General features: G+C 43.1%; 1 protein-coding gene across 1 annotated transcript in view; it reads left to right on the top strand.

Moving 5' to 3' along the window:
- Positions 1 to 200: 200 nt before the first annotated feature.
- Positions 201 to 25,000, top strand: part of nfxl1 (nuclear transcription factor, X-box binding-like 1) — a 49,014-nt gene continuing 24,214 nt past the window's right edge. Inside the window, exons 1-13 of the mRNA XM_084043232.1 lie at positions 201 to 251; positions 4,235 to 4,376; positions 6,144 to 6,359; positions 9,076 to 9,185; positions 10,863 to 10,993; positions 13,063 to 13,107; positions 13,300 to 13,433; positions 13,734 to 13,819; positions 14,356 to 14,431; positions 19,224 to 19,324; positions 21,663 to 21,777; positions 23,497 to 23,621; positions 24,890 to 25,000. The exon at positions 24,890 to 25,000 is cut by the window's right edge and continues 12 nt beyond it. Of these exons, the coding sequence (XP_083899358.1) occupies positions 4,244 to 4,376; positions 6,144 to 6,359; positions 9,076 to 9,185; positions 10,863 to 10,993; positions 13,063 to 13,107; positions 13,300 to 13,433; positions 13,734 to 13,819; positions 14,356 to 14,431; positions 19,224 to 19,324; positions 21,663 to 21,777; positions 23,497 to 23,621; positions 24,890 to 25,000 (1,383 nt within the window). The 5' untranslated portion in view covers positions 201 to 251; positions 4,235 to 4,243. The remainder of the gene's footprint in view (positions 252 to 4,234; positions 4,377 to 6,143; positions 6,360 to 9,075; positions 9,186 to 10,862; positions 10,994 to 13,062; positions 13,108 to 13,299; positions 13,434 to 13,733; positions 13,820 to 14,355; positions 14,432 to 19,223; positions 19,325 to 21,662; positions 21,778 to 23,496; positions 23,622 to 24,889) is intronic.

Below are 25,000 nucleotides of genomic sequence, written 5' to 3'. Positions count from 1 at the left end.
TAGTGTACTCTTTCCATCAGACCTCTGTGGTGATGACGTCAGCACTTATGAATGAACAGTCAGGGTGACACGTGTCTCTGCCACACTGCCCCGCAATGCTCTCTGGGAAGTGTAGTCTCTCACAGACAGACCCTAACACACGCCCCCTCCAGTCCAGCACGGAACGAACGGCTGTTTTTAAAATGACTACAACACCCAGCGTGCACCGCGGCAAGATGGCAGCGCCGTAGCAGCCGTTACTGTCTGCAGTGGTACGTGTGTTCTAATGACTACAAACTGTACAAAATATGAGCTTTTATCAGTTTTTATGATAAATATTGATATGTTTATGAGGTTTAAAATGTTCTGCTGCGTGTTGTCTGTCCTGTTGACGATATACACGAGTTTTAAGCTTTGTTTAGCTAGCAGAAAACAGCAGATCTACAAGCTTACAGCACGTTTAGCTTGTAGATCGGATATTTTCTGCTTGCTATATTAACTCATTGTTAATTAACTGTTTTTTTTTGGGCAATTATGTATTGGTGTAGAGGGAAAAAAAAGTGGTTCAAGTACAGAGACTACTGAGGTTCTAGTCTAGAGGGTTTAAGAGGTTAAATAACAACCTGTATTATGTATATGAATGTATTATATGTCCTACCAGGACCTCTATTACTGCTGGTTTTATGTCCTACCAGGACCTCTAGTACTGCTGGTTTTATGTCCTACCAGGACCTCTAGTACTGATGGTTTTATGTCCTACCAGGACCTCTAGTACTGATGGTTTTATGTCCTACCAGGACCCCTAGTACTGCTGGTTTTATGTCCTACCAGGACCTCTAGTACTGATGGTTTTATGTCCTACCAGGACCTCTAGTACTGATGGTTTTATGTCCTACCAGGACCTCTAGTACTGCTGGTTTTATGTCCTACCAGGACCTCTATTACTGCTGGTTTTATGTCCTACCAGGACCTCTAGTACTGATGGTTTTATGTCCTACCAGGACCTCTAGTACTGATGGTTTTATGTCCTACCAGGACCTCTAGTACTGATGGTTTTATGTCCTACCAGGACCTCTAGTACTGATGGTTTTATGTCCTACCAGGACCTTTAGTACTGCTGGTTTTATATCCTACCAGGACCTCTAGTACTGCTGGTTTTATGTCCTACCAGGACCTCTAGTACTGATGGTTTTATGTCCTACCAGGACCTCTAGTACTGATGGTTTTATATCCTACCAGGACCTCTAGTACTGCTGGTTTTATGTCCTACCAGGACCTCTAGTACTGCTGGTTTTATATCCTACCAGGACCTCTAGTACTGCTGGTTTTATATCCTACCAGGACCTCTAGTACTGTTGGTTTTATGTCCTACCAGGACCTCTAGTACTGATGGTTTTATATCCTACCAGGACCTCTAGTACTGCTGGTTTTATGTCCTACCAGGACCTCTAGTACTGCTGGTTTTATATCCTACCAGGACCTCTAGTACTGATGTTTTTATTGTTTGTTTTTTTAAACGTTTTGTTTATTTGTTTTTGTTATTTTACAGACAATTACTGAAGCAAATAAGAAAATAAACAGAGTATCTCCAAACAGTGAGAGTAAGATATAAACAACATCCAAACAAAACAAAACAAAAAACAGACAACACTCACAAAGAAAATACAGACATGCAAAAGTGTCACTTTTCAGCTACAGTCACCTTTTTGAACCCAAATAGGGCAATTGTGTGACACCTGACCCGAAAGAAAACAACATGTTGTCACCTTTTTCACCTCGGGGCTGTTTGCATGCCTGAAATAACAACAGACAACAAAACAAATACACAACGTAAAATCTCCAAAAACATGTATGTATATAGAAAACAGTCCATGATCTATAAACGCTACATGGAGTTAGGCACAGGTCATTGAGCAATTGTACATGTCAGTGAGGTGATAAGCAGGCACACCCCAAGGGTTCATCATATATCAGATTGGATACTTCCATATATGCAGGTTACAGACTCATTCAGGTTCTGTTGGGGGATCGAGTGCAAGATTATCAACGTGCGATAGAAAAGGCTGCCATGCCTTATCGAATTTTGAGATAGAGCCACGCAATGTGTATTTAATTTTTTCTAATTTTAAAAAGTATAGTATATCACAAATCCAGCGGGAATGGGAGGGTGAATATGTTTTCTTCCAATGGGTCAAAATAAGACGTCTCGCCAACAAAGTCACAAAAGCAACAAAGTCTGATTGTAGTACTGATGGTTTTATGTCCTACCAGGACCTCTAGTACTGATGGTTTTATGTCCTACCAGGACCTCTAGTACTGATGGTTTTATGTCCTACCAGGACCTCTAGTACTGATGGTTTTATGTCCTACCAGGACCTCTAGTACTGATGGTTTTATGTCCTACCAGGACCTCTAGTACTGATGGTTTTATGTCCTACCAGGACCTCTGGTACTGATGGTTTTATGTCCTACCAGGACCTCTAGTACTGATGGTTTTATGTCCTACCAGGACCTCTAGTACTGATGGTTTTATGTCCTACCAGGACCTCTAGTACTGATGGTTTTATGTCCTACCAGGACCTCTAGTACTGCTGGTTTTATGTCCTACCAGGACCTCTAGTACTGATGGTTTTATGTCCTACCAGGACCTCTAGTACTGATGGTTTTATGTCCTACCAGGACCTCTAGTACTGATGGTTTTATCTCCTACCAGGACCTCTAGTACTGATGGTTTTATGTCCTACCAGGACCTCTAGTACTGATGGTTTTATCTCCTACCAGGACCTCTAGTACTGCTGGTTTTATCTCCTACCAGGACCTCTAGTACTGATGGTTTTATGTCCTACCAGGACCTCTAGTACTGCTGGTTTTATGTCCTACCAGGACCTCTGGTACTGATGGGTTTATGTCCTACCAGGACCTCTAGTACTGATGGTTTTATCTCCTACCAGGACCTCTAGTACTGCTGGTTTTATCTCCTACCAGGACCTCTAGTACTGATGGTTTTATCTCCTACCAGGACCTCTAGTACTGATGGTTTTATCTCCTACCAGGACCTCTGGTACTGATGGTTTTATCTCCTACCAGGACCTCTAGTACTGATGGTTTTATCTCCTACCAGGACCTCTAGTACTGCTGGTTTTATCTCCTACCAGGACCTCTAGTACTGATGGTTTTATCTCCTACCAGGACCTCTAGTACTGATGGTTTTATCTCCTACCAGGACCTCTGGTACTGATGGTTTTATATCCTACCAGGACCTCTATGATGTTTTTTGTTTTTTAGTACCTGTACTGTTAAAGGGATATTTACTTTCCTTTTTTTTGTTGTCATTTTATCATCTACTCAGGCTTTTGTGAACCCCAGACTGTTTTGCCTGGGGTTGCCTAAGTTGCTTGATTCAGTATTTAGATATTTGATATTCATTTTATCAGGCACGCCCCCTTCCTATACAAACCCATTATATCTTCAAACTCTATTTTTAACATGATAGATTCATCAAAAACACCCGTCCTTGGTTCTGGTGACTCATCCTGCCCTCCTAATACGTGAGGGGGCTGTGTTTTTTTGATAACTTTTTTTGTTTATTTATTTTTTATTTTTTATTGTATTAATTTTTTTTCCATTTTCCAAAGAAAATATAAAAAATAAATGAAAAAGGTAATTGTAAAAACACTGTCTCCTCGCGAAGGACAATATCAGTCACCAGAACCAAGGACGGTGTTTCTGATGAATCTAACATGTTTAAAATGGAGTTTGAAGTTACAATGGGTTTGTATAGGAAGGGGCCTGTCTGATAAAATTAATATAGCAGATCTACAAGCTCTCAACGCCTCGCGCTGCGAGGCGTTGAGAGCTTGTAGATCTGCTATTTTTGGCTAATGTTCCCCTCAGAAAAGGAATTCTATGGTTCAAGTGGTTAATGTAAAAAACTAAATCATATCACAAAAAGATTTGGCGGACCCCCTGTAGTAGCTCTGAGGACCCCCTAGGGGTCCCGGACCCCCTGTTGAAGACCCCTGATCTAAATACTGAATCAAGCAACTTAAAAACTGTCCATGGTGCTCCCAAAAGCCTGAGTAGACCATACAATGACCACATTTTTATTTTAAAGTGAAATAACTACCTGATAAAGTATTCAATCAATACAAAATTGTAATGCCGTGACAGGCCTCCACCATAACAACATGTTGTGTTTGTTTACAGGTGGTTACCATGGAGCCTGTTAACATGTTGTGTTTGTGTTTGTTTACAGGTGGTTACCATGGAGCCCGCCTGGCGCCAACAGGGCAGGGGTCGTGGTGGGCGGGGCCAAGGTGAAAGCTCACAGCAACCTCCGCAGAAGGGGAGAGGAAGAGGAGGAGAGAAGAGGAAGAACGAAGAGCAAGCTGAACAAGGTAGAGCGTGTGTGTGTGTGTGTGCGTTGGCGTGTGTGCGTTTGCGTGTGTGCGCGTGCGTTGGCGTGTGCGTGCGTGTACAAAAAGGTTGCAGCAGTTGTCGGTTTAAAACCGAACCTCAGGGTTCGCCATCTTTATGAAACCGCTGATTTTCGGTCCTGCAATAAAGTGTAGCGTTATGCTCGCCAAAAAACTGAGGACGGTTGAGCTTGTAGATCTGCTATTGTCAAACAGCTGATGCATTATGTTTAAAGCATTGGTTCTCAAAGTGGGGTCCGGGGACCCCCAGGGGTACTTGAGGGAGTTCCAAGGGGTCCCCAGCTAAATGATTTATAGGAACCAAATGGACCCTTATGGGTCTGTAACTCTGAGAGTGTACAAATGGAACCAAATGGACCCTAACGGGTCCATTTGGTTCCATTTGTACACTCTCAGAGTTACATTAACATAGATTTTACAATATCAATTGGGGTCCCAGAGATAGAAATGCGATTAAATGGGGGTCCGTAGCCCTAATGCATGTTAAACTGGGGGGTCCTTGACCTGGTTTGAAATTAAAATGGAATCACTGCTAGAGAGCCGTAAAAAATCTTCTCTTATGGGGGTCCCTGGCTTATCTTTTCAAATGGGGGTCCACAGGCTAATAAGTGTCAATTTGGGGGTCCTTGACACGAAAAAGTTTGGGGGTCCTTGACACGAAAAAGTTTGAGAACCACTGGTTTAAAGTGCTCATGTGGCCCATAGCTGCTTCCTATGGGTTTGTATGCAATTACAAATTAATGGGACGTGGCAATGAAAGAGTTAAGAGCCATGGGACTCCCTATAATCAAACTGAGCAGGAGATCATTAAAAGTTATTTCCATCAGACCAGTTCCAATAAAGTACTGTATGACTGACTGTAGAGAAGACCTCTTCTTGTCATCGTTAAAGTCCTTATGCAGAGATTTAAAGCTGATGTTTAATTTGTCATAAACTAAACTGTGATGTGATGTTTTGCTGTGTGAGACAGTACCCCAGTACCCCGTGGGTAGCTACCACAGACTTACGTCCCAGTAGCTACCCACGGTCAGTCCTCTTAGAGAAAGACAGACTTATGTCCCAGTAGCTACCCACGGTCAGTCCTCTTAGAGAAAGACAGACTTATGTCCCAGTAGCTACCCACGGTCAGTCCTCTTAGGGAAAGACAGACTTATGTCCCAGTAGCTACCCACGGTCAGTCCTCTTAGGGAAAGACAGGGCCACTCAGTCCGCTTCTCCGGAACTACTCTGCCGGGACCGGGGGAGGCTCTGACACGTGGAGGGACTAGGGCTAGGCTGTGGCCGTGGTGGTACTGCAGGCTCCTCTTGAGGCTTGCTTGAATGGCCCTCCTAAAGGCCTCACCGTGGGTTTGTTGGCCTTCTTCCTCACAGAGGACACAGGCTTTGGTGCCAACCCATACTGCTCCTGGAAATAATGACAATGAAATAATGACAATGAAATAATGACAGGAATGTGTCTGAATAGAACATAAAACGTTCAAATAAAGACAAAATGAAGAGAACGTTTTGGAAATACTACTAATAATGTTCTTTTTTAAATTTTACCCAAACCAAACTGGAACCCAAAAACCGTGCCACCCCTCTGTGTGTGTGTGTGTGTGTGTGTGTGTCTGTCTGTCTGTCTGTCTGTCTGTCTGTCTGTCTGTCTGTCTGTCTGTCTGTCTGTCTGTCTGTCTGTCTAACAGGCTGGTCTCTCCCCCTCTCTCTCTCTCTCTCTCTGATTGACAGGTGTGTCTGTCCAATCCCAATCCAAGTTTGAGGACATCAGGAAGTCCAACCAGGCCGCTGCACAGCGATTGGTCCAGAGCCAATACAGCTCCTCCTCTGATGATGATGACGATGATGATGATGAAGATGATGATGAAGAAGAGCAGGTTGACAGGAAGGAGGGGAAGAGAGGAAAGATTCTACAATCTACCTTCACTACCTACACACACACCACTGGTGAGGACACACACACACACACACACACACACACACACACACACACACACACACACACACACACACACACACACACACACACACACCCACCCCCCCCACTGGTGAGGACATACGTTTGCATTACAATGGACCCTTCGCTAAGCCCCACCCACTCCACTCTGTGACTGGTGGTGCGAAGTTAGTCACACCCAGGCCTGGCAGCGCCTGGCAAACTCAGCTTCTCACCCATTGACTTGCATGTTAAATGATGGTGTTTCCCCTTAAAAATAATCCATCATTTCAGGAGCAAGAGCTTCAAAATCTCTTCTAAATCTAGTCAACAAGGCCTGCAGTAGGCTATGCACTGACTGGACACATGTGCATGACATTATTTCAATAAACTAAAAACATGGTAAATGTTAGAGGGAGTAATAGCCATGGATACACGACGGTCGACTGTCACGACCGTCATGGATGAACTTCGACCTGGCGTTTGCACTTTCTCCATTTACGGCCCGTACATCTACATAAACGTTCGTATTTCAAACATAAAGTGTTTATCCCATGGCCACGGATGTTACATGTTTGTACGGGTTCTCAAAAGTACCCGTATCATCCGTATTGTTCAATAAAAAGCATTTTAATCTGATCGGTGGCCATTCTCTCCATTATGCTTTCTATTGAGTGACCCTATCGGTTGGTAGGTGTATTGCACTGTGATACATTATGAGAAAATGGCCAATGATAGGATTAAAATGCTTTTTATTGAACAATACAGAATATACGGGTACTTTTTGAGAGTCCCGTGCATAATTGTAACATCTGTGTCCATGGGGTAAGCACTTTATATTTGAAATCTGAACGTTTATATAGATGTACGGACCGTAAATGGAGAAAGTGCAAACACCAGGTTAAAGTTGATCCATGACTGTAACAGGAGTTTTCATGTACCGCAGGGTAAGACTGCCGTAGCAGTTAATAAATAGATGAACAAATGAATGAATATACTTTAACGTGCGGAATCCGAAACAGGCAGCGCTGTGATTCAGAATTTTGTTACGATTACGGTGATTAGTAGCCTATTATTGACACCACCTGGGCGAGTGAGTTGTGTAACTTTCCTGACGTTAAGTTGTGTGTATGTGTTCAACAACACAGCCATGCAGCCTAGCAATTTAAGTGCAGATTTCAGCTTGGGAAAAGAAGCCTCCTACGGGTTTGGGTACGTGGTTCACAGTCACCATTGCGTTATCGTGGTATTCCTATTCTTGCTATTATGTTGCAAATGATTGTGTGTGTGTGTGCGGGCGACCCAATGAATGGTCTGATAAATCACAGTAGGTCAGTATGTTGCCTACTTTGTCCATTCAATGGTCTGATAAAAGCTGCTAATGTCCCATTCAATGCATTGATAGCATCCTAAGCCGGTGCCCAGAGTTAGTGTAGAAGTGTCCTTGAGCAAGACTCTGAACCCCTAACTGCTCCTGATGAGCAGGTTGGTGCCTTGCATGGTTTCCTCCTCCATCGGTGTATGTGTGTGTGTGTGTGTGTGTGTGTGTGTGTGTGTGTGTGTGTGTGTGTGTGTGTGTGTGTGTGTGTGTGTGTGTGTGTGTGTGTGTGTGTGTGTGTGTGTGTGTGTGTGTGTGTGTGTGTGTGTGTGAATGTGTGTGTGAATGGGTGAATGTAATGCACAATCTATGTAAAGCGCTTTGGATAAAAGCGCTAATATATAAATGCACCATTTACAACTATACAACTGTCCTGCACTATGCAGAAACACAACACTAGCCTGGCATGGCCAGACTAATATCACTGCGTAGATATTAGTCTGGAATCTCTGTGTAGAACTTGCATTTCCGAGGGGCAAATAAAAAAAATGCCCATGGTGATAAACCCACCCCATATCTGTATACTGGGCTCTGATTGGTCCCTCACTAGTCTGGGAGGGTTAGCGTCGGAGCTTGGACAGCAGGGGCGCGGCCACTGCGTTGTGATTCAAATCAACAGCCAATGAAGAAAAGGGGGCGGGATCCACATGCAGTGGGTGTTGCATCTAAATAGGATCGACGGGAAGCAATTTCCCCTTGAGAAATTTCGGCCGCCATTGTTGTGTACTGCTGTTTGCCTCTCGTCGGACTTTTTAGACGAGTTGCACAGCTCTCAGACCGGTAAGAGGCGTGTCCGCTCAGATTCAGAGCGTAAGGTACATCCCGCCCACAAATACCAGGGCTCTGGCCCAGAAGTTCCTCGCCAGAGCTGGCGAAAACTTCTGGGAACTCAGATTAGTCCCTCACAACTTCGGAGGGGGAGAAATAAAATCTCTATTGAGAGGGGCCAGACCTAATCTGCCAAGGGCAATTCTTTTTTGGCAGATTCGTCTGGAACCAGGCTAACCAGGTCCTCACACACAAAAAGTGTCAAACCGTGCAACCAGTACAATGTAAAGGAAAGTGACCACAGTGCAACCCTGTCTCTCTCTCTCTCTCTCTCTCTCTCTCTCTGTCTCTCTCTGTCTCTCTCTGTCTCTCTCTCTCTCTCTCTCTCTCTCTCTCTCTCTCTCTCTCTCTCTCTCTCTCTCTCTCTCTCTCTCTCTGTCTCTCTGTCTCTCTCTCTCTCTGTCTCTCTCTCTCTCTCTCTCTGTCTGTCTCTCTCTCTCTGTCTCTCTCTCTGTCTCTCTCTCTGTCTGTCTCTCTCTCTCTGTCTCTCTCTCTCTCTCTCTCTCTCTCTCTCTCTCTAGGAGGTGATGTCAGTGGTCTACAGAGAACCAGTCAGTTCGTCAGTGACTTGTTCCAGTCTGGAGCTACAACCTGTTTGATCTGCATCAGCTCTATACGGAGAACACAACCTGTATGCGCACACACACACACACACACACACACACACACACACACACACACACACTCACACTCACACTCACACTCACACTCACACTCACACTCACACTCACACTCACACTCACACTCACACTCACACTCACACACACACTCACACTCACACACACACACACACCAGAGTTTCCGCATGGCATTTTTTGGGATTATATTTTATCGGCCAAAGAATGCATTTATCGGCCAGATTATAATTAACGTCACATGTGTGTTTGCACTGCATACATACATGCACCCAACTGATCATTACACCTTGTTACGTTAGAGCTGTGCTTCTCTCCAATTTATCACAGATACAATCTGTTCCTGTTTTATAGATAACTAAATGATATGATCTACTATATCATGCAGAGATGTTTTTATAGATAACTAAATGATATGATCTACTATATCATGTAGAGATGTTTTTATAGATAACTAAATGATATGATCTACTATAGTCTATATCATGCAGAGATGTCGCTGGCCAAAAATGAAATGAATAAAGTGGGCATGAGTGAACTGCTGCGAGACGAATACCAAAACGCCCGCTCCCCCCCAACACAGTCGCCCCGGGGACAATCTGATGGTATTCACCTGGTATTCCTAAACATATCAGTAAACTATGTCTAAACCTAACCTTATTCCTAATCTTAACCTCAGTAAAACTATGCCTAATCCTAAAGTGTTTTGGGGCGAGTCCTCCGGTTACCCTGCTCCAGAGCCTTGCCCTGAGCAGTATAAACAAATTAATACATATTTTGGGCTTTACAACTCATTCAACCTTGATATGCAAAAGTAGGTTTTGTTTTGTTAACGTTAATGATATATGTCATGATATATGTGGCCTTGCGTGAGGTTGATTACTTGCCTCTAGTTGCTTATCCATTGCAGACAGACAGTCACTGTGTTTGCATAATATATATACGACCCACACGTGTTCTGGTCCCTTTATCGACAATTGGGTCCGGCTTGGTTCAGATTCTATCACCTCGTAATCCCGGTTCTGTTTATCAACACCCGAGCGAACCACCGTACTCAGCGCTGATTAGGAGGAGACACAGCTGTGTCTCTCAGCTGTGTTGTGGCGTATCAAAAATAGCAGACATACAAGCTCACAACGCGTGCTGTGAGCTTGTAGCTCTGATATTTTCAGCGACACCATCGTACAACGAATAGGCTTGCTACACATGTGTCCGTATGCAGACGCATGCAGACACATGTGTCTGCATACAGGCAGACACATGTGTCTGCATACAGGCAGACACATGTGTCTGCATACAGGCAGACACATTGATGACTCCTTTTTGTACGTTTTTCAGAAAACTTAAGGTTAGGATTTAGAAGGTGTTTTTAAAACCAGCCTCAGATCTAGATGGGTTAACTGGTTTACTCTATTTTCAAGTTTCTTTATACAAACCTTTATGTTGCTGTTCTATGCTTATTTTATGTGAAATGTTTTTATGCTAATGTCATGGTCAGGACACCCTTTTAAAAGAGTTTCTGAAAACCTCTGTCTGTATGGAACTACTCCTGATGGAGGAAAAAAAAAAGGTGAAATAAAATAATATATAATGTGTGCCAATAAATAACACTTCTCTGTCTTTCTCTCTACGTGTGTGTGTGTGTGTGTGTGTGTGTGTGTGTGTGTGTGTAGGTGTGGAGTTGTGCGGGCTGTTATTGTGTGTTCCACATCTCATGCATACAGCAGTGGGCCAGAGACTCAGCCTTCCTCGTCTCCTCTGTCACCGATGAAGACTTTGGTCAGAAACAACACCCGTGGCCCTGGTATGGACTGTACACTACAATACTGTACTACTGTACAACTACTGTACACTACAATACTGTACAACTACTGTACACTACAATACTCCTCCCCAAAATGATGTGCATTTGGCCACAGACCTCCATCTGAAAACATTTTAGTTCCAGGAACCCCCCAGAGGCAAAGATTTGATTGAAAATGTTTTTTGTTTTTTTTGGAAAGACATCAATAGATTTGTGAAATATAAGGAATCACTCTCTCTATTCACTCCTGTATGGAATAATCCTTTCTCTCCCAACAATCTCCAAACCCTGGTATGATGCAGCCATCACATCAAACAATCATTGTTTAGAAATTGCATCTTTCTTTCTTTTAACTCATTAAGACCTGGAACTGTCATTTTTAGATGCGAGCTAAAAAAGCATTATTTTACACTTTGGGCTATTCAAAAATAGCAGATATACAAGCTCATAGCGCGGCACCGAGTGCCGCGCTACGAGCTTGTAGATCTGCTATTTTTGAAAAATCGTAAAAATGTGAGCAAATCTTTGAATATATATATTTTTAAAGCGAACATTTATAAACTCAAATGTTTGCTTCTGGGGGGTCCCTGGAACAAAATATTTTGAGATGGGGGTCCGCGGCCAAATACATAAAATTTTGGGGGTCCTTGACATGAAAAAGATTGAGCACCACTGTTGAGATTTAGGAGACATTTAGAATTGGCTTCAGGTCTCAATGGGTTAATGAAATTTGAAAGACTCATACACTATCTCTTCTAGGGGTGTGCCGATATATCGTCCCACGATATATCGCGATACGTTTTCGTGACGATATGTATCGTTTTGGGAAAAAAAAATATCGTTTTGATTTTTATTTTTTTTATATATATTTTTTACAATCATTATAATCAGGCATGCAAACAGCCCCGAGGTGAAAAGGGTGACAACATGTTGTTGTTTTTTCGGGTCAGGTGTCACACTATTGCCCTATTTGGATTGAAAACGGCTATTGTAGCTGAAAAGCTACAAGTTTGCATGTCTGAATAATGCAAAAACAGAATTATTTGTTTGCATTTACTTTTTTTCCTCCCCCATATATTTTCATAATAAAAAAAGTGCGTATCGTATCGATATCGTATCGAAGTTGTGAGCCAAATATCGTATTGTATCGTTTTGTGAAATTAGTGTATCGGCACACCCCTAATCTCTTCACATTTATTTTGTTTCTTTCAAGTTAGACACATGGTCCAGTCTAAATAACAGTCTCTTGTTGAACCTAAAGCTCACTTAAAGCTCACTTACCTCTAAGGATGCCTGTTCAGTCTCTCAGATCCATCTCCGTTTTATATAACGAGGGCCTTTTAGAATCTATACCAGCTAAAATACTACCAAAACAAATTTGCTTTAAAAAAAAATATATATATTCAAAGATTTGCACAAATGTTCTCAATCATCATTTTTTTCTTGCAGATCTACAAGCTCATAGCAGCACAAAGTGACACTCTATGAGCTTGTATATCTGCAATTTATTTTATAGACAACCACTAGGCTAGACCATAGCATGTAGTGAACCACAGTGTAATGCACAGTGAAGTTGTAATAAACTTACTACACTAACCTGAAGCCGATTCTACAAATGTCTTCTAAATCCCAACAGTATTCTTGAAAAAACTTATGTTTCTATATCAGTGGTTCTCAAACTTTTCATACTCAAACTTTTCATGTCAAGGACCCCCAAAATTATATGTATTTGGTCGTGGACCCCCATCTTGTTCCAGGGACCCCCCTGGAACAAGATTTGCACACATTTTCACGATTTTACACGATTTTCACGATTTCTTACTTTGTAATTACAAACTTACTACACTAAGTGGATCACTGTGCATTACAACACACACAAGTACACTTTACTACAACTGATTTAATGTAGAAATCAAACATTTAACAATAATGTCTGTCTGTCTGTCTGTCTGCCTGCCTGCCTGTCTGTCTGTCTGTCTGCCTGCCTGTCTGTCTGTCTGTCTGTCTGTCTGTCTGTCTGTCTGTCTGTCTGTCTGTCTGTCTGTCTGTCTGTCTGTCTGTCTGTCCAGTCCTAAATGCAGAACAGAATATGCTCCCAGCTCAACACCCAACAGGTAATGATCTTATGGTTTAGTTATGAAATACATCTGTAGATATAAACATTTATTTAACCTCATTAAACTCATCCTTTTATTTTATAAAAAATAAAAAGTACAATGGTAAAAATAGTAATAATATGCAAGTGTGTGTGTGTGTGTGTGTGTGTGTGTGTGTGTGTGTGTGTGTGTGTGTGTGTGTGTGTGTAGGTACATGTGCTACTGTGGTAAGGTACAGGACCCGCCCCCTGACCCGTGGCTCCTCCCACATTCCTGCGGCTCCGTGTGTGAGAGAGACCTGCAGCCTGTCTGTGGTCACACCTGTCTGCTGCTCTGTCACCCTGGTAACCACACACACACACACACACACACACACACACACACACACACACACACACACACACAATAACAATGTAATATATTCAGTCACCACTAGTTGACTCACTTTCCTCACTGTGTGTGTGTGTGTGTGTGTGTGTGTGTGTGTGTGTGTGTGTGTGTGTGTGTGTGTGTGTGTGTGTGTGTGTGTGTGTGTGTGTGTGTGTGTGTGTGTGTGTGTGTGTGTGTGCGTGCGTGCGTGCGTGCGTGCGTGCGTGCGTGCGTGCGTGCGTGCGTGCGTGCGTGCGTGCGTGCGTGCGTGTTAGGTCCATGTCCTCCATGCCCAAAGATGGTCTCTGTTTCCTGTCTCTGTGGGAAAGCCAAGCCGCTCCCCCGTCGCTGTAGCAACAAGGTACGTCCTTCCTTATTGTTATTAACACCAATGTTACATTTTATGTTTTATTATTATTAACCCATTGAGACCTGAAGCCGATTCTACATGTCTCCTAAATCTCAACAGTTTTCTGAAAAACGTATGTTTCTATATCAGTGGTGCTCAATCTTTTTCATGTCAAGGACCCCCAAAATGACATGTATTTGGCCGCAGACCCCCATCAAAATATGTTGTTCCAGGGACCCCCCAGAAGCAAAGATTTGAGTTAAAAATGTTCGCTTTAAAAATATATATATTCAAAGATTTGCACACATTTTCACGGTTTTTCAAAAATAGCAGATCTACAAGCTCATAGCGCGGCACTCGGTGCCGCGCTATGAGCTTGTAGATCTGCTATTTTTGAATAGCCCAAAGTGTAAAACAATGCTTTTTAGCTCAAATCTTAAAATGACACAGTTCCAGGTCTTAATGGGTTAATGCAATGTAGATGTGTTGTGTACATCATACTTTGTGTGTGTGTGTGTGTGTGTGTGTGTGTGTGTGTGTTTCTACAGGGCTGGGCGTGTCAGCAGAAATGTGGGAAGTTGTTGCCCTGCAAGCAACACACCTGTACACAACCCTGCCACTCAGGTATGTACGCACACACACACACGTGCACACTAGAGATGCGCAGATCGCGGTTTTACCCGTGGGTAACCGCAGTTTGGGTGGATTTGGGGTCAATCAAATATAATTATTAAATAATATTGGGTAAACCGCGGGTGAAATAATGCGCGAATGAAATTAATGATATCAATCTATAGGCCTATTATTGCTTTTAAAAAGCACGAAATTTCACCGTGTGTGCGTTGTGTATGTCATTTTACACCAGGCACAAATTAGCCGCTTACTACACGTTGCTTTGCAGGCAGCCAGTGTTGCCAGGTTTGCGAGAGAAATGAGCAGCGAAGTCTATGAAAACAAGCCCCAAAACAAGTGCCAAACAAGCCCAAAAGTCGCTTATAAAAAGCCGACGTGGCAACAAAGCTGTTGAGCGCGAAAGTAACTGAATGAAGACGTGCGCTTCTTGTTACCATGGTTGTGGATTGTATACAGTCGCTGCATGGCGACAGTGGTGAGTGACATTGTTTATAAGAAAACTAACGTCAGGAAAATAACAATCATTTGGTGCGGTTGGTGCGGATCTATAAATAGGATGATATAATTACCGCGGGTGGATGACGGATGGATAATGAACTTGTAAACGCGGATTTGGGTGACAAAAAAATCCCATCTGCGCATCTCTAATGCACGCTAAACCCAGACATATCCATGCTAGAGATGCGTGGATGGACTCTGATGTAGGTGAAAGAGAAAGAAGCAAAGCACTCATCAGATGAGTAGTGTAGTAGTATGTGTGTGTGTGGGGTTCACGGTTCAGGTAGTATGTGTGTGTATGGGGTTCACGGTTCAGGTAGTATGTGTGTTTATGGGGTTCATGGTTCAGGTAGTATGTGTGTGTCGGGTTCATGGTTCAGGTAGTATGTGTGTGTGGGGTTCATGGTTCAGGTAGTATGTGTGTGTGGGGTTCATGGTTCAGGTAGTATGTGTGTATGGGGTTCATGGTTCAGGTAGTATGTGTGTGTGGGGTTCATGGTTCAGGTAGTATGTGTGTGTGGGGTTCATGGTTCAGGTAGTATGTGTGTATGGGGTTCATGGTTCAGGTAGTATGTGTGTGTCGGGTTCACGGTTCAGGTAGTATGTGTGTTTATGGGGTTCATGGTTCAGGTAGTATGTGTGTATGGGGTTCATGGTTCAGGTAGTATGTGTGTATGGGGTTCATGGTTCAGGTAGTATGTGTGTTTATGGGGTTCATGGTTCAGGTAGTATGTGTGTATGGGGTTCATGGTTCAGGTAGTATGTGTGTATGGGGTTCATGGTTCAGGTAGTATGTGTGTATGGGGTTCATGGTTCAGGTAGTATGTGTGTGTGGGGTTCACGGTTCAGGTAGTATGTGTGTGTCGGGTTCATGGTTCAGGTAGTATGTGTGTGTGGGGTTCATGGTTCAGGTAGTATGTGTGTGTGGGGTTCATGGTTCAGGTAGTATGTGTGTATGGGGTTCATGGTTCAGGTAGTATGTGTGTGTGGGGTTCATGGTTCAGGTAGTATGTGTGTGTGGGGTTCACGGTTCAGGTAGTATGTGTGTGTCGGGTTCATGGTTCAGGTAGTATGTGTGTTTATGGGGTTCATGGTTCAGGTAGTATGTGTGTATGGGGTTCATGGTTCAGGTAGTATGTGTGTGTGGGGTTCATGGTTCAGGTAGTATGTGTGTGTGGGGTTCATGGTTCAGGTAGTATGTGTGTTTATGGGGTTCATGGTTCAGGTAGTATGTGTGTATGGGGTTCATGGTTCAGGTAGTATGTGTGTGTGGGGTTCATGGTTCAGGTAGTATGTGTGTGTGGGGTTCATGGTTCAGGTAGTATGTGTGTTTATGGGGTTCATGGTTCAGGTAGTATGTGTGTTTATGGGGTTCATGGTTCAGGTAGTATGTGTGTATGGGGTTCATGGTTCAGGTAGTATGTGTGTGTGGGGTTCATGGTTCAGGTAGTATGTGTGTGTGGGGTTCACGGTTCAGGTAGTATGTGTGTGTGGGGTTCATGGTTCAGGTAGTATGTGTGTGTGGGGTTCATGGTTCAGGTAGTATGTGTGTATGGGGTTCATGGTTCAGGTAGTATGTGTGTATGGGGTTCACGGTTCAGGTAGTATGTGTGTTTATGGGGTTCATGGTTCAGGTAGTATGTGTGTGTGGGGTTCACGGTTCAGGTAGTATGTGTGTGTGGGGTTCATGGTTCAGGTAGTATGTGTGTATGGGGTTCATGGTTCAGGTAGTATGTGTGTGTGGGGTTCACGGTTCAGGTAGTATGTGTGTATGGGGTTCATGGTTCAGGTAGTATGTGTGTATGGGGTTCATGGTTCAGGTAGTATGTGTGTATGGGGTTCACGGTTCAGGTAGTATGTGTGTATGGGGTTCACGGTTCAGGTAGTATGTGTGTATGGGGTTCATGGTTCAGGTAGTATGTGTGTGTGGGGTTCATGGTTCAGGTAGTATGTGTGTGTGGGGTTCATGGTTCAGGTAGTATGTGTGTTTATGGGGTTCATGGTTCAGGTAGTATGTGTGTGTGGGGTTCACGGTTCAGGTAGTATGTGTGTGTGGGGTTCATGGTTCAGGTAGTATGTGTGTGTGGGGTTCATGGTTCAGGTAGTATGTGTGTGTGGGGTTCATGGTTCAGGTAGTATGTGTGTATGGGGTTCATGGTTCAGGTAGTATGTGTGTGTGGGGTTCATGGTTCAGGTAGTATGTGTGTGTGGGGTTCATGGTTCAGGTAGTATGTGTGTGTCGGGTTCACGGTTCAGGTAGTATGTGTGTGTGGGGTTCATGGTTCAGGTAGTATGTGTGTGTGGGGTTCATGGTTCAGGTAGTATGTGTGTGTGGGGTTCATGGTTCAGGTAGTATGTGTGTGTGGGGTTCATGGTTCAGGTAGTATGTGTGTATGGGGTTCATGGTTCAGGTAGTATGTGTGTATGGGGTTCATGGTTCAGGTAGTATGTGTGTGTGGGGTTCATGGTTCAGGTAGTATGTGTGTATGGGGTTCATGGTTCAGGTAGTATGTGTGTGTGGGGTTCATGGTTCAGGTAGTATGTGTGTATGGGGTTCATGGTTCAGGTAGTATGTGTGTATGGGGTTCATGGTTCAGGTAGTATGTGTGTATGGGGTTCATGGTTCAGGTAGTATGTGTGTGTGGGGTTCATGGTTCAGGTAGTATGTGTGTATGGGGTTCATGGTTCAGGTAGTATGTGTGTGTGGGGTTCATGGTTCAGGTAGTATGTGTGTGTGGGGTTCATGGTTCAGGTAGTATGTGTGTATGGGGTTCATGGTTCAGGTAGTATGTGTGTATGGGGTTCATGGTTCAGGTAGTATGTGTGTGTGGGGTTCATGGTTCAGGTAGTATGTGTGTATGGGGTTCATGGTTCAGGTAGTATGTGTGTATGGGGTTCATGGTTCAGGTAGTATGTGTGTGTGGGGTTCATGGTTCAGGTAGTATGTGTGTATGGGGTTCATGGTTCAGGTAGTATGTGTGTGTGGGGTTCATGGTTCAGGTAGTATGTGTGTATGGGGTTCATGGTTCAGGTAGTATGTGTGTGTGGGGTTCATGGTTCAGGTAGTATGTGTGTGTGGGGTTCATGGTTCAGACACAAACAGGTTCTTGTAGAGGAATACCAGCTCTCACTTCAGTCCATTTAGGATGTTGTTCATTCAGGTCTAATCCCCGCCCCCAGCAGCAGCAGCTCTCTCATCAGAAGGACGTCTGGGCCCTCAGGCCTTCCTTAGCGTGTATAAGACATACAAGTGCACTATCATATCAATTTCCCGCCCCACTAATATTTTTTTTCTTTTTTTCTTTTTTCCTTTATTTATTCAGGGGAGCCCACTGAGAGCAAGCTCTCTTTTTCAGGGACGCCCTGATAACAGCATATAACATATATAAAATACATACATAATGAAAAACAATAACAAACATTTGAATCACATTACAATCATCTCAGATGCAAATAAACAGTGTTTACATGAAACAGGTGCAGTCACTATGAAATGTGTCCTCGAGAAGTACCCTAAATGTCTCTATTGAGACCAATCGCTCCAGTTTCAGAGAGTCCTGAAGTTTGTTCCATTTGTGTGGAGCATAATACATGAAGGCAGTTTTTCCTTGTTCACTGCTCTTACGTGGACTGGTATATCTAATGTGTTTTTGTGAACGTGTTGAGTGTCCAGTAACTTTTGGTTCTAAGAGCGAAGATAGGTACTGTATAGAGGAAGCTTGCCACACAAGGCAAGGACATTATGGGGCTTTGTAGATTCATAGATATTGCTACACACAACACAACACAATCCGTACATCACTAGTGTCGTGTAGCCAGACAACTATTCCACACTCTCTGAATGTTATATAGAGTCTGGAACTACAACTCCACAAATCCCAGAGAGGAAACTGGCACTTCTGTTCATGAAAATATATTTTAAAATATCTTTACATTAAATGTTTTACTTTCCATTTCTGCTAAACAGCAAGATATACATATTTAGATGATTTAGGTTTATATTAGGATAAATTTGCGTGACTGTAGAGACTAAACAGAAGTGGAGAGGAGGCTTCACATCCGCTTTATATGTTAATCATGATCAGATCTTTAGAGTCCAGACTGTATGACCAGAAACATTTGAACATTGTGGGAGGCAACAGTCTGACCATGAGAGACTACTACAACACTCATCCATACTACAGTTTTACTCATTTACTTTCTCAATTTCTCTTACTAATTCTCTCTCTCTCTCTCTCTGTCTCTGTCTCTGTCTCTGTCTCTCTCTCTCTCTCTCTCTCTCTAGGAGTGTGTAAGGAGTGTCCCAGGGTCAGTGTACAGAGGTGTGTGTGTGGTAAAGAGAAGGCAGAGAGAGAGTGTGCCAGTCCACGCTGGCACTGCCAACAGGTACGTTTCTATTGTATTATCCTGTATATAAACTGCTCACAAAATGTAAGGAAACTTGAATTTGGGCCATTATATCTCCCCTTTACTAATACTAATCAGTAAAGTGTTATATATCATTTTTATCTGTGATTAGTCACCTTTACAACGAGGTACAGCTTGTAAGCATCGGGCATTCATTGAATGAGCAACACAGGCAAACGTGTGGGTAGCGCCGAGCAAAAATGTGCCAAAATGGCCTGTTAGACTTTTCTGCTGACATTCAATGTCGTGACATTCATGACATTCAATGGGCTTCATGTGTGTGCCAGTCACAGGTATGTGACTGCCTCACAGGTGAGTGACTGGCACCTGAACATGGGTTCTGCAACTGTTGAGTTTGTGTATGCTCCAAGCAGCAACACTGCCCCCATGGAAAGATGCCACTTTTGTCAGGATAAGGCCTGTGCAACAGGGCAAGTGAAGCTGGTTTTCCGTTATGCAGAGTGACAGCATTATTTGGTGTCAGGCCCTGGTACCATTTCCAAATTTAGGACCAAGTTCTGTGAGACTGGTGACGTCAACAAGGAAGACAACAACCCAGACCCCTTGCTTCACTGAAGAACCATAGATTTACAGGCAAGATTTGCACAACGGTACCAAAGACAGATGTCAAAGTTGCAGGGCCCATGCTCAGGTGCCAGTCACACACCTTTGACTGGCACACACCCTTCTGTAAATGGTACCAGGGCTGACATCAAATAATGCATAATCTGTGTAACGGAACACCAGCTTCACTTGCCCTATTGCACGGGCCTTATCCTGAAGGGACAAACGTGGCATCTTTCCATGGGGGCAGTGTTGCTGCTTGGAGCATACACAAACTCAACAAAGTTGCAGAACCCATGTTGCAGAAGGCAAAGTTGCAGAACCCACCTCTCAGCAGGTGTGTGCTGGCAGGTCGCTCAAAACAAGAGCGATTACCAGCAAAAGCATATTGGGTGATTTTGGCACATTTTAGCTCGGCGCTACCCACACGTTTGCCTGTGTTGCTCATTCCATGAATGCCCGATGCTTACAAGCTGTACCTCGTTGTAAAGGTGACTAATCACAGATAAAAATGATATATAACACTTTACTGATTGGTATTAGTAAAGGGGAGATATAATGGCCCAAATTCAAGTTTCCTTACATTTTGTGAGCAGTTTATAGAGGAAACCTCTGTCTGTCTGTCTGTCTGTCAGTGGGTTGAGGCATTGATCTGAACTAACACAGGGACATTAATCAGGCCGTGAGGAAAAGCCTGTTTTTAACTTTCCCAACATGTAAGCTGTTTAGCAGCGTTTCTGTGTAAACACTGTGCAAACAGGCTGCAGCCACCATATCCGGCAATAATGCTCGTATCCCCCCCCCCCCCCCCCCCCCGTTGGCCAGAGAACATTTATATGTATTATGATCGCGTGTCAGACCGTTGGTAAACACAAAGGGGAGAACTGTTCGTTGTCCAGAGAAAAGAAAATATAACCAGAGCTTTCCCATTGTCTTTTATACCATGTGAAAACCATAGATATATATAAACACTAGATGACTCACCCGCGCTGCTGGCCAATGGAGTACGACGCTGCCACATGGCGGCCATCTTGGGACGGTCATTCATAACATTATGTCTATGGTGCATATACTTTGAAATAACCATAGCGTGCTCAATTTTCATCCGATTTTCAAACGGTTTGGTGTTTTGTAAACACCAAAGATGTAGTTATGATACTGCATACTTACTTTTATTTAAAAAAAAAAAACATGATTATAATTATGAGTATGCAGTATCATAACTACATCTTTGGTGTTTACAAAACACCAAACCGTTTGAAAATCAGATGAAAATTGAGCACGTTATGGTTATTTTAATAGTACATGCACCATAGACATAATGTTATGAATGACTGTCGCAAGATGGCCGCGGTTGAGCTGCGCTTGCGACGCACCCTTGAGCCATCTAGCCTTTATATATATCTATGGTGAAAACGACCATGTCTAGCCAAAACAGGGCAAAACCAGTTAATTCAAGATAAAACCGGAAACAGAAAACAGGAAACGGTTATTTTTGCCAAGGATGAGTCGAAAGCGAATGGGAAGAGAAAAAAAAATCAAGGATGGTACCGAGAACAGCGTGATCGTGTATTAAACCACAAAAAGACCCTATCTTACCCAGATATCTCTGGATAGGCGGTAAATGTGTTTAGCAAAGTCTAATTCTTAGCTTTTATTTCATTTTATTCTCTTCATTCCCTTTTCTCTGTTGTGAAGAATCTTTACATGAAATCTCTGTAACCTCTCTCTCTCTCTCTCTCTCTCTCTACAGATATGCGGTGTCTCTCTACCATGTGGACATCATGTGTGTGAGCGGGCGTGTCATGACGGGCCGTGTGGAGACTGTCCTCGTAGCGGGAGACGAGTCTGTCCATGTGGCAAGTCTGGTACGTACACACAATGATTTAGTTAAATATTTATTTGATAACCACACATTCGCAATTTCAAATTTTATCCATAAAGCCTGGAACCGAAGAAAACACTACACTGTGACGGATTATACCAGATTGAAAAACTGGCCGTGACTTTCCGGCACAGTTTGAATCATATTTAGAGCAGTGGTTCTCAAACTTTTTCATGTCAAGGACCCCCAATTGAACACTTATTAGCCCACGGACCCCCATTTGAAAATATATGCCAGGGACCCCCATAAGAGAAGATTTTTATGGCCCTATAGCAGTGATTCTCAACCATTTTGATTTCAAGGACCCCCAATTTGAGATGCATTAGGCTATACAGACCCCCATTTCCATCTCTGGGACCCCAATTTATGTTGTAAAATCAATGTTAATTTAACTCTGAGAGTGTACAAATGGAACCAAATGGACCCGTTAGGGTCCATTTGGTTCCATTTGTACACTCTCAGATTTACAGACCCATAAGGATCCATTTGGTTATCCACGTATATATACCACAAAAATACCACGGTAACACGTAATTATACCAACGTGTTCTCACCCCCAATCCTTGAGTTACTTGTATTGAAAATACAATATTTGAGTTAACAGTATTGTCCAAGCTAAACATTCAAGTCTGTCTTCTGTTCATTCTCTTGATGTTCTTTTCTCTCTCTCTCTCTCTCTCTCTCTCTCTCTTTCTCTTGCCCTCCACTCTCTAGTCTGAAAACTAGATTACTAAATTGTAATTCTGATCAGTGTTATGTACACAGTGTGGTAATTATTGATGTTGTTTATTATTATGTATTATTTATTATTATTTTTATTTTTATTTTTATTTTGTGTCAGCATGTTGGCACTGGAAACATTGTTTAATGTGTCTGAATAATCCCGTAAGGGATGGGCTGTGAAAGGCAGCCGGACACGAAAATAAATCATTCATTCATTCATACACACACACACACTCACACACACTCACACTCACACACAGAGGTGTGTGTTACTATACTCGTGACATGAGGACTTCAATATTTTAACTCATTCACTGCCACAGACGTAAAAAACGTAATTATTAATTTTTCAAAAAAAACCAAAAAAAAAATGTTTTAATTTTTTTTTTTTTTTGACCCAAAGACCAAGGAGATATGATTTTTCGAAGGAAAAGACTCCCATCCACTTCCTTGTTAACTTAAAGCTTAAAAATTCTGTATCTCAGCTCCTGAGGACTTTTTTTTTTTCAATGAAAAATCTCTGGCAGTGGGCAAACGCGGCCGGCAATAAGTCTGGCAGTGAATGAGTTAACACATTGTGTGCCAATCGCGTAGTTCTACGCAAACCTAAATAATTGCGCAGCGTGCCAGTCGCGTAGATCTACACGAAGTGGTCCTTTGTTTTTTTTCCCTCGCAGTGACACATTTCATCGTAGCACACCCGGAAACGGAAGTTAACACTGGTTTGATATGCAGAATGAACACTGCAGTTACAAGAACAGCCGCCAGATGGCAGCAGAGCAGTACTTTATAACAATAGTTTGAATTTCCTCTCTTACAGAAAGACAACAGGATTACAATTAACTTATTTTTCCTTCTTTTGTGTGTGTGTGTGTGTGTGTGTGTGTGTGTGTGTGTGTGTGTGTGTGTGTGTGTGTGTGTGTGTGTGTGTGTGTGTGTGTGTGTGTGTGTGTGTGTGTGTGTGTGTGTGTGTGTGCAGAGTACTCTCTCCCGTGCACGGAGGACGTGGGGACGTGCGGGGACACGTGCGGACGACCTTTGAACTGTGGCCTCCATCTCTGCTCCATGCGATGTCACCGAGGACAGTGTGAGACCTGTAGACAGGTACACACACACACACACACACACACACACACACACACACACACACACACACACACACACACACACACACAGTAAAATGAATATGAGTTGACATATTAATTTGACCTCTTTTTCAGGTACACACACGCATGTCACACACACATGTTTGTATTAACACATCGACTGCCTAGATCGAGTTAACTCGATAATAGTAATCCAACGCTCGACTGCCTAGATCGAGTTAACTCGATAATAGTAATCCAACGCTCGACTGCCTAGATCGAGTTAACTCGATAATAGTAATCCAACGCTCGACTGCCTAGATCGAGTTAACTCGATAATAGGTATTTTCATTGGTTTCATCTGTGATCGCGCGGGTCTGTTTACTTTTCATCATCACTTTCGTTTTCCACCTACGTCACACTCACCCGAAGCCGGATGTAAAAAAAAAAAATCGTTTCCGGGTCACATCGTTTTTCTCCGGTCATTTTCGTCCAGAATAGAGAAAACCCCTTTTTTGGACACGCTATAAAATACAAAGGGAAAGCTCCCCTTTTATTTTCTTTGGTCCGGGTGACGATCAGGCATCGTCGTCGTGTATCACATCGTATCACAAGCCGATCAGAGATTGTCGAAGACAATCACATCCGGTTCATGTTGTTTTGACTGTTTGAGCCTGGAGGGAGGGGGGGGGCGAGTCAGCGAGTCATCGAGGGTGTCATTTTGCTGCGCTCTGCTGGTCGATCGTCGTATGTGTTCAAAACCATGGCCTGAGAAACTTAAATGCATTTAAATAAGAAAATAGAGAAAACAAAAAAACACGCAAATCGCTGGCAGCCAAGGGGGTAAATTTGGAATAAACTCTGGCAGTCAATGTGTTAATATACTTCAACATTTTTTGGACGCCGATATTATGAATCCCATTTTAATCAATTTTGCCATTTTGCCACCCAGACCCATAGAGGGAGAGAGTTATGACAGGCTTTGATCTCGCCTGGGCTATAGTTCCAAACATTGGAACTATCTCATTGAGATAGACAGAGCATTTCAGCATTCAATTCTTACAATGGGAGTCAACGCAAGTGTCGCCAGTCTGATATTAGATCACACTGTCTTCACCGTAAGCCTAGAAGCTGGAAAATAGCAGATCTACAAGCTCACAACGTGTCGCGACATGTTGATCTTATTTCATTATTTCATCTTATTACATGGCATTGTGATGACATGAGATGATGAACAAGGTTTCTGACCAACAACATGTATTTATGACTTCCTCCCCCCCCCTACAGGAAGTAGAGCGGGCGTGTAGGTGTGGCAGGTGTAAGCGTGTCACTTCCTGTCACAAGGAGTATGTGTGTGACTTCAAGTGTCCTAAGTCCAGAGGCTGTCTGAGACACCAG

This window comes from Gymnoscopelus microlampas (genome assembly GCF_963454915.1).
Source record: "Gymnoscopelus microlampas genome assembly, chromosome: 19".
Classification (NCBI taxonomy): Eukaryota; Metazoa; Chordata; class Actinopteri; order Myctophiformes; family Myctophidae; genus Gymnoscopelus; species Gymnoscopelus microlampas.
Note: the sequence above shows the minus strand (reverse complement) of the source record. Positions and strands in the feature narration are given on the sequence as shown.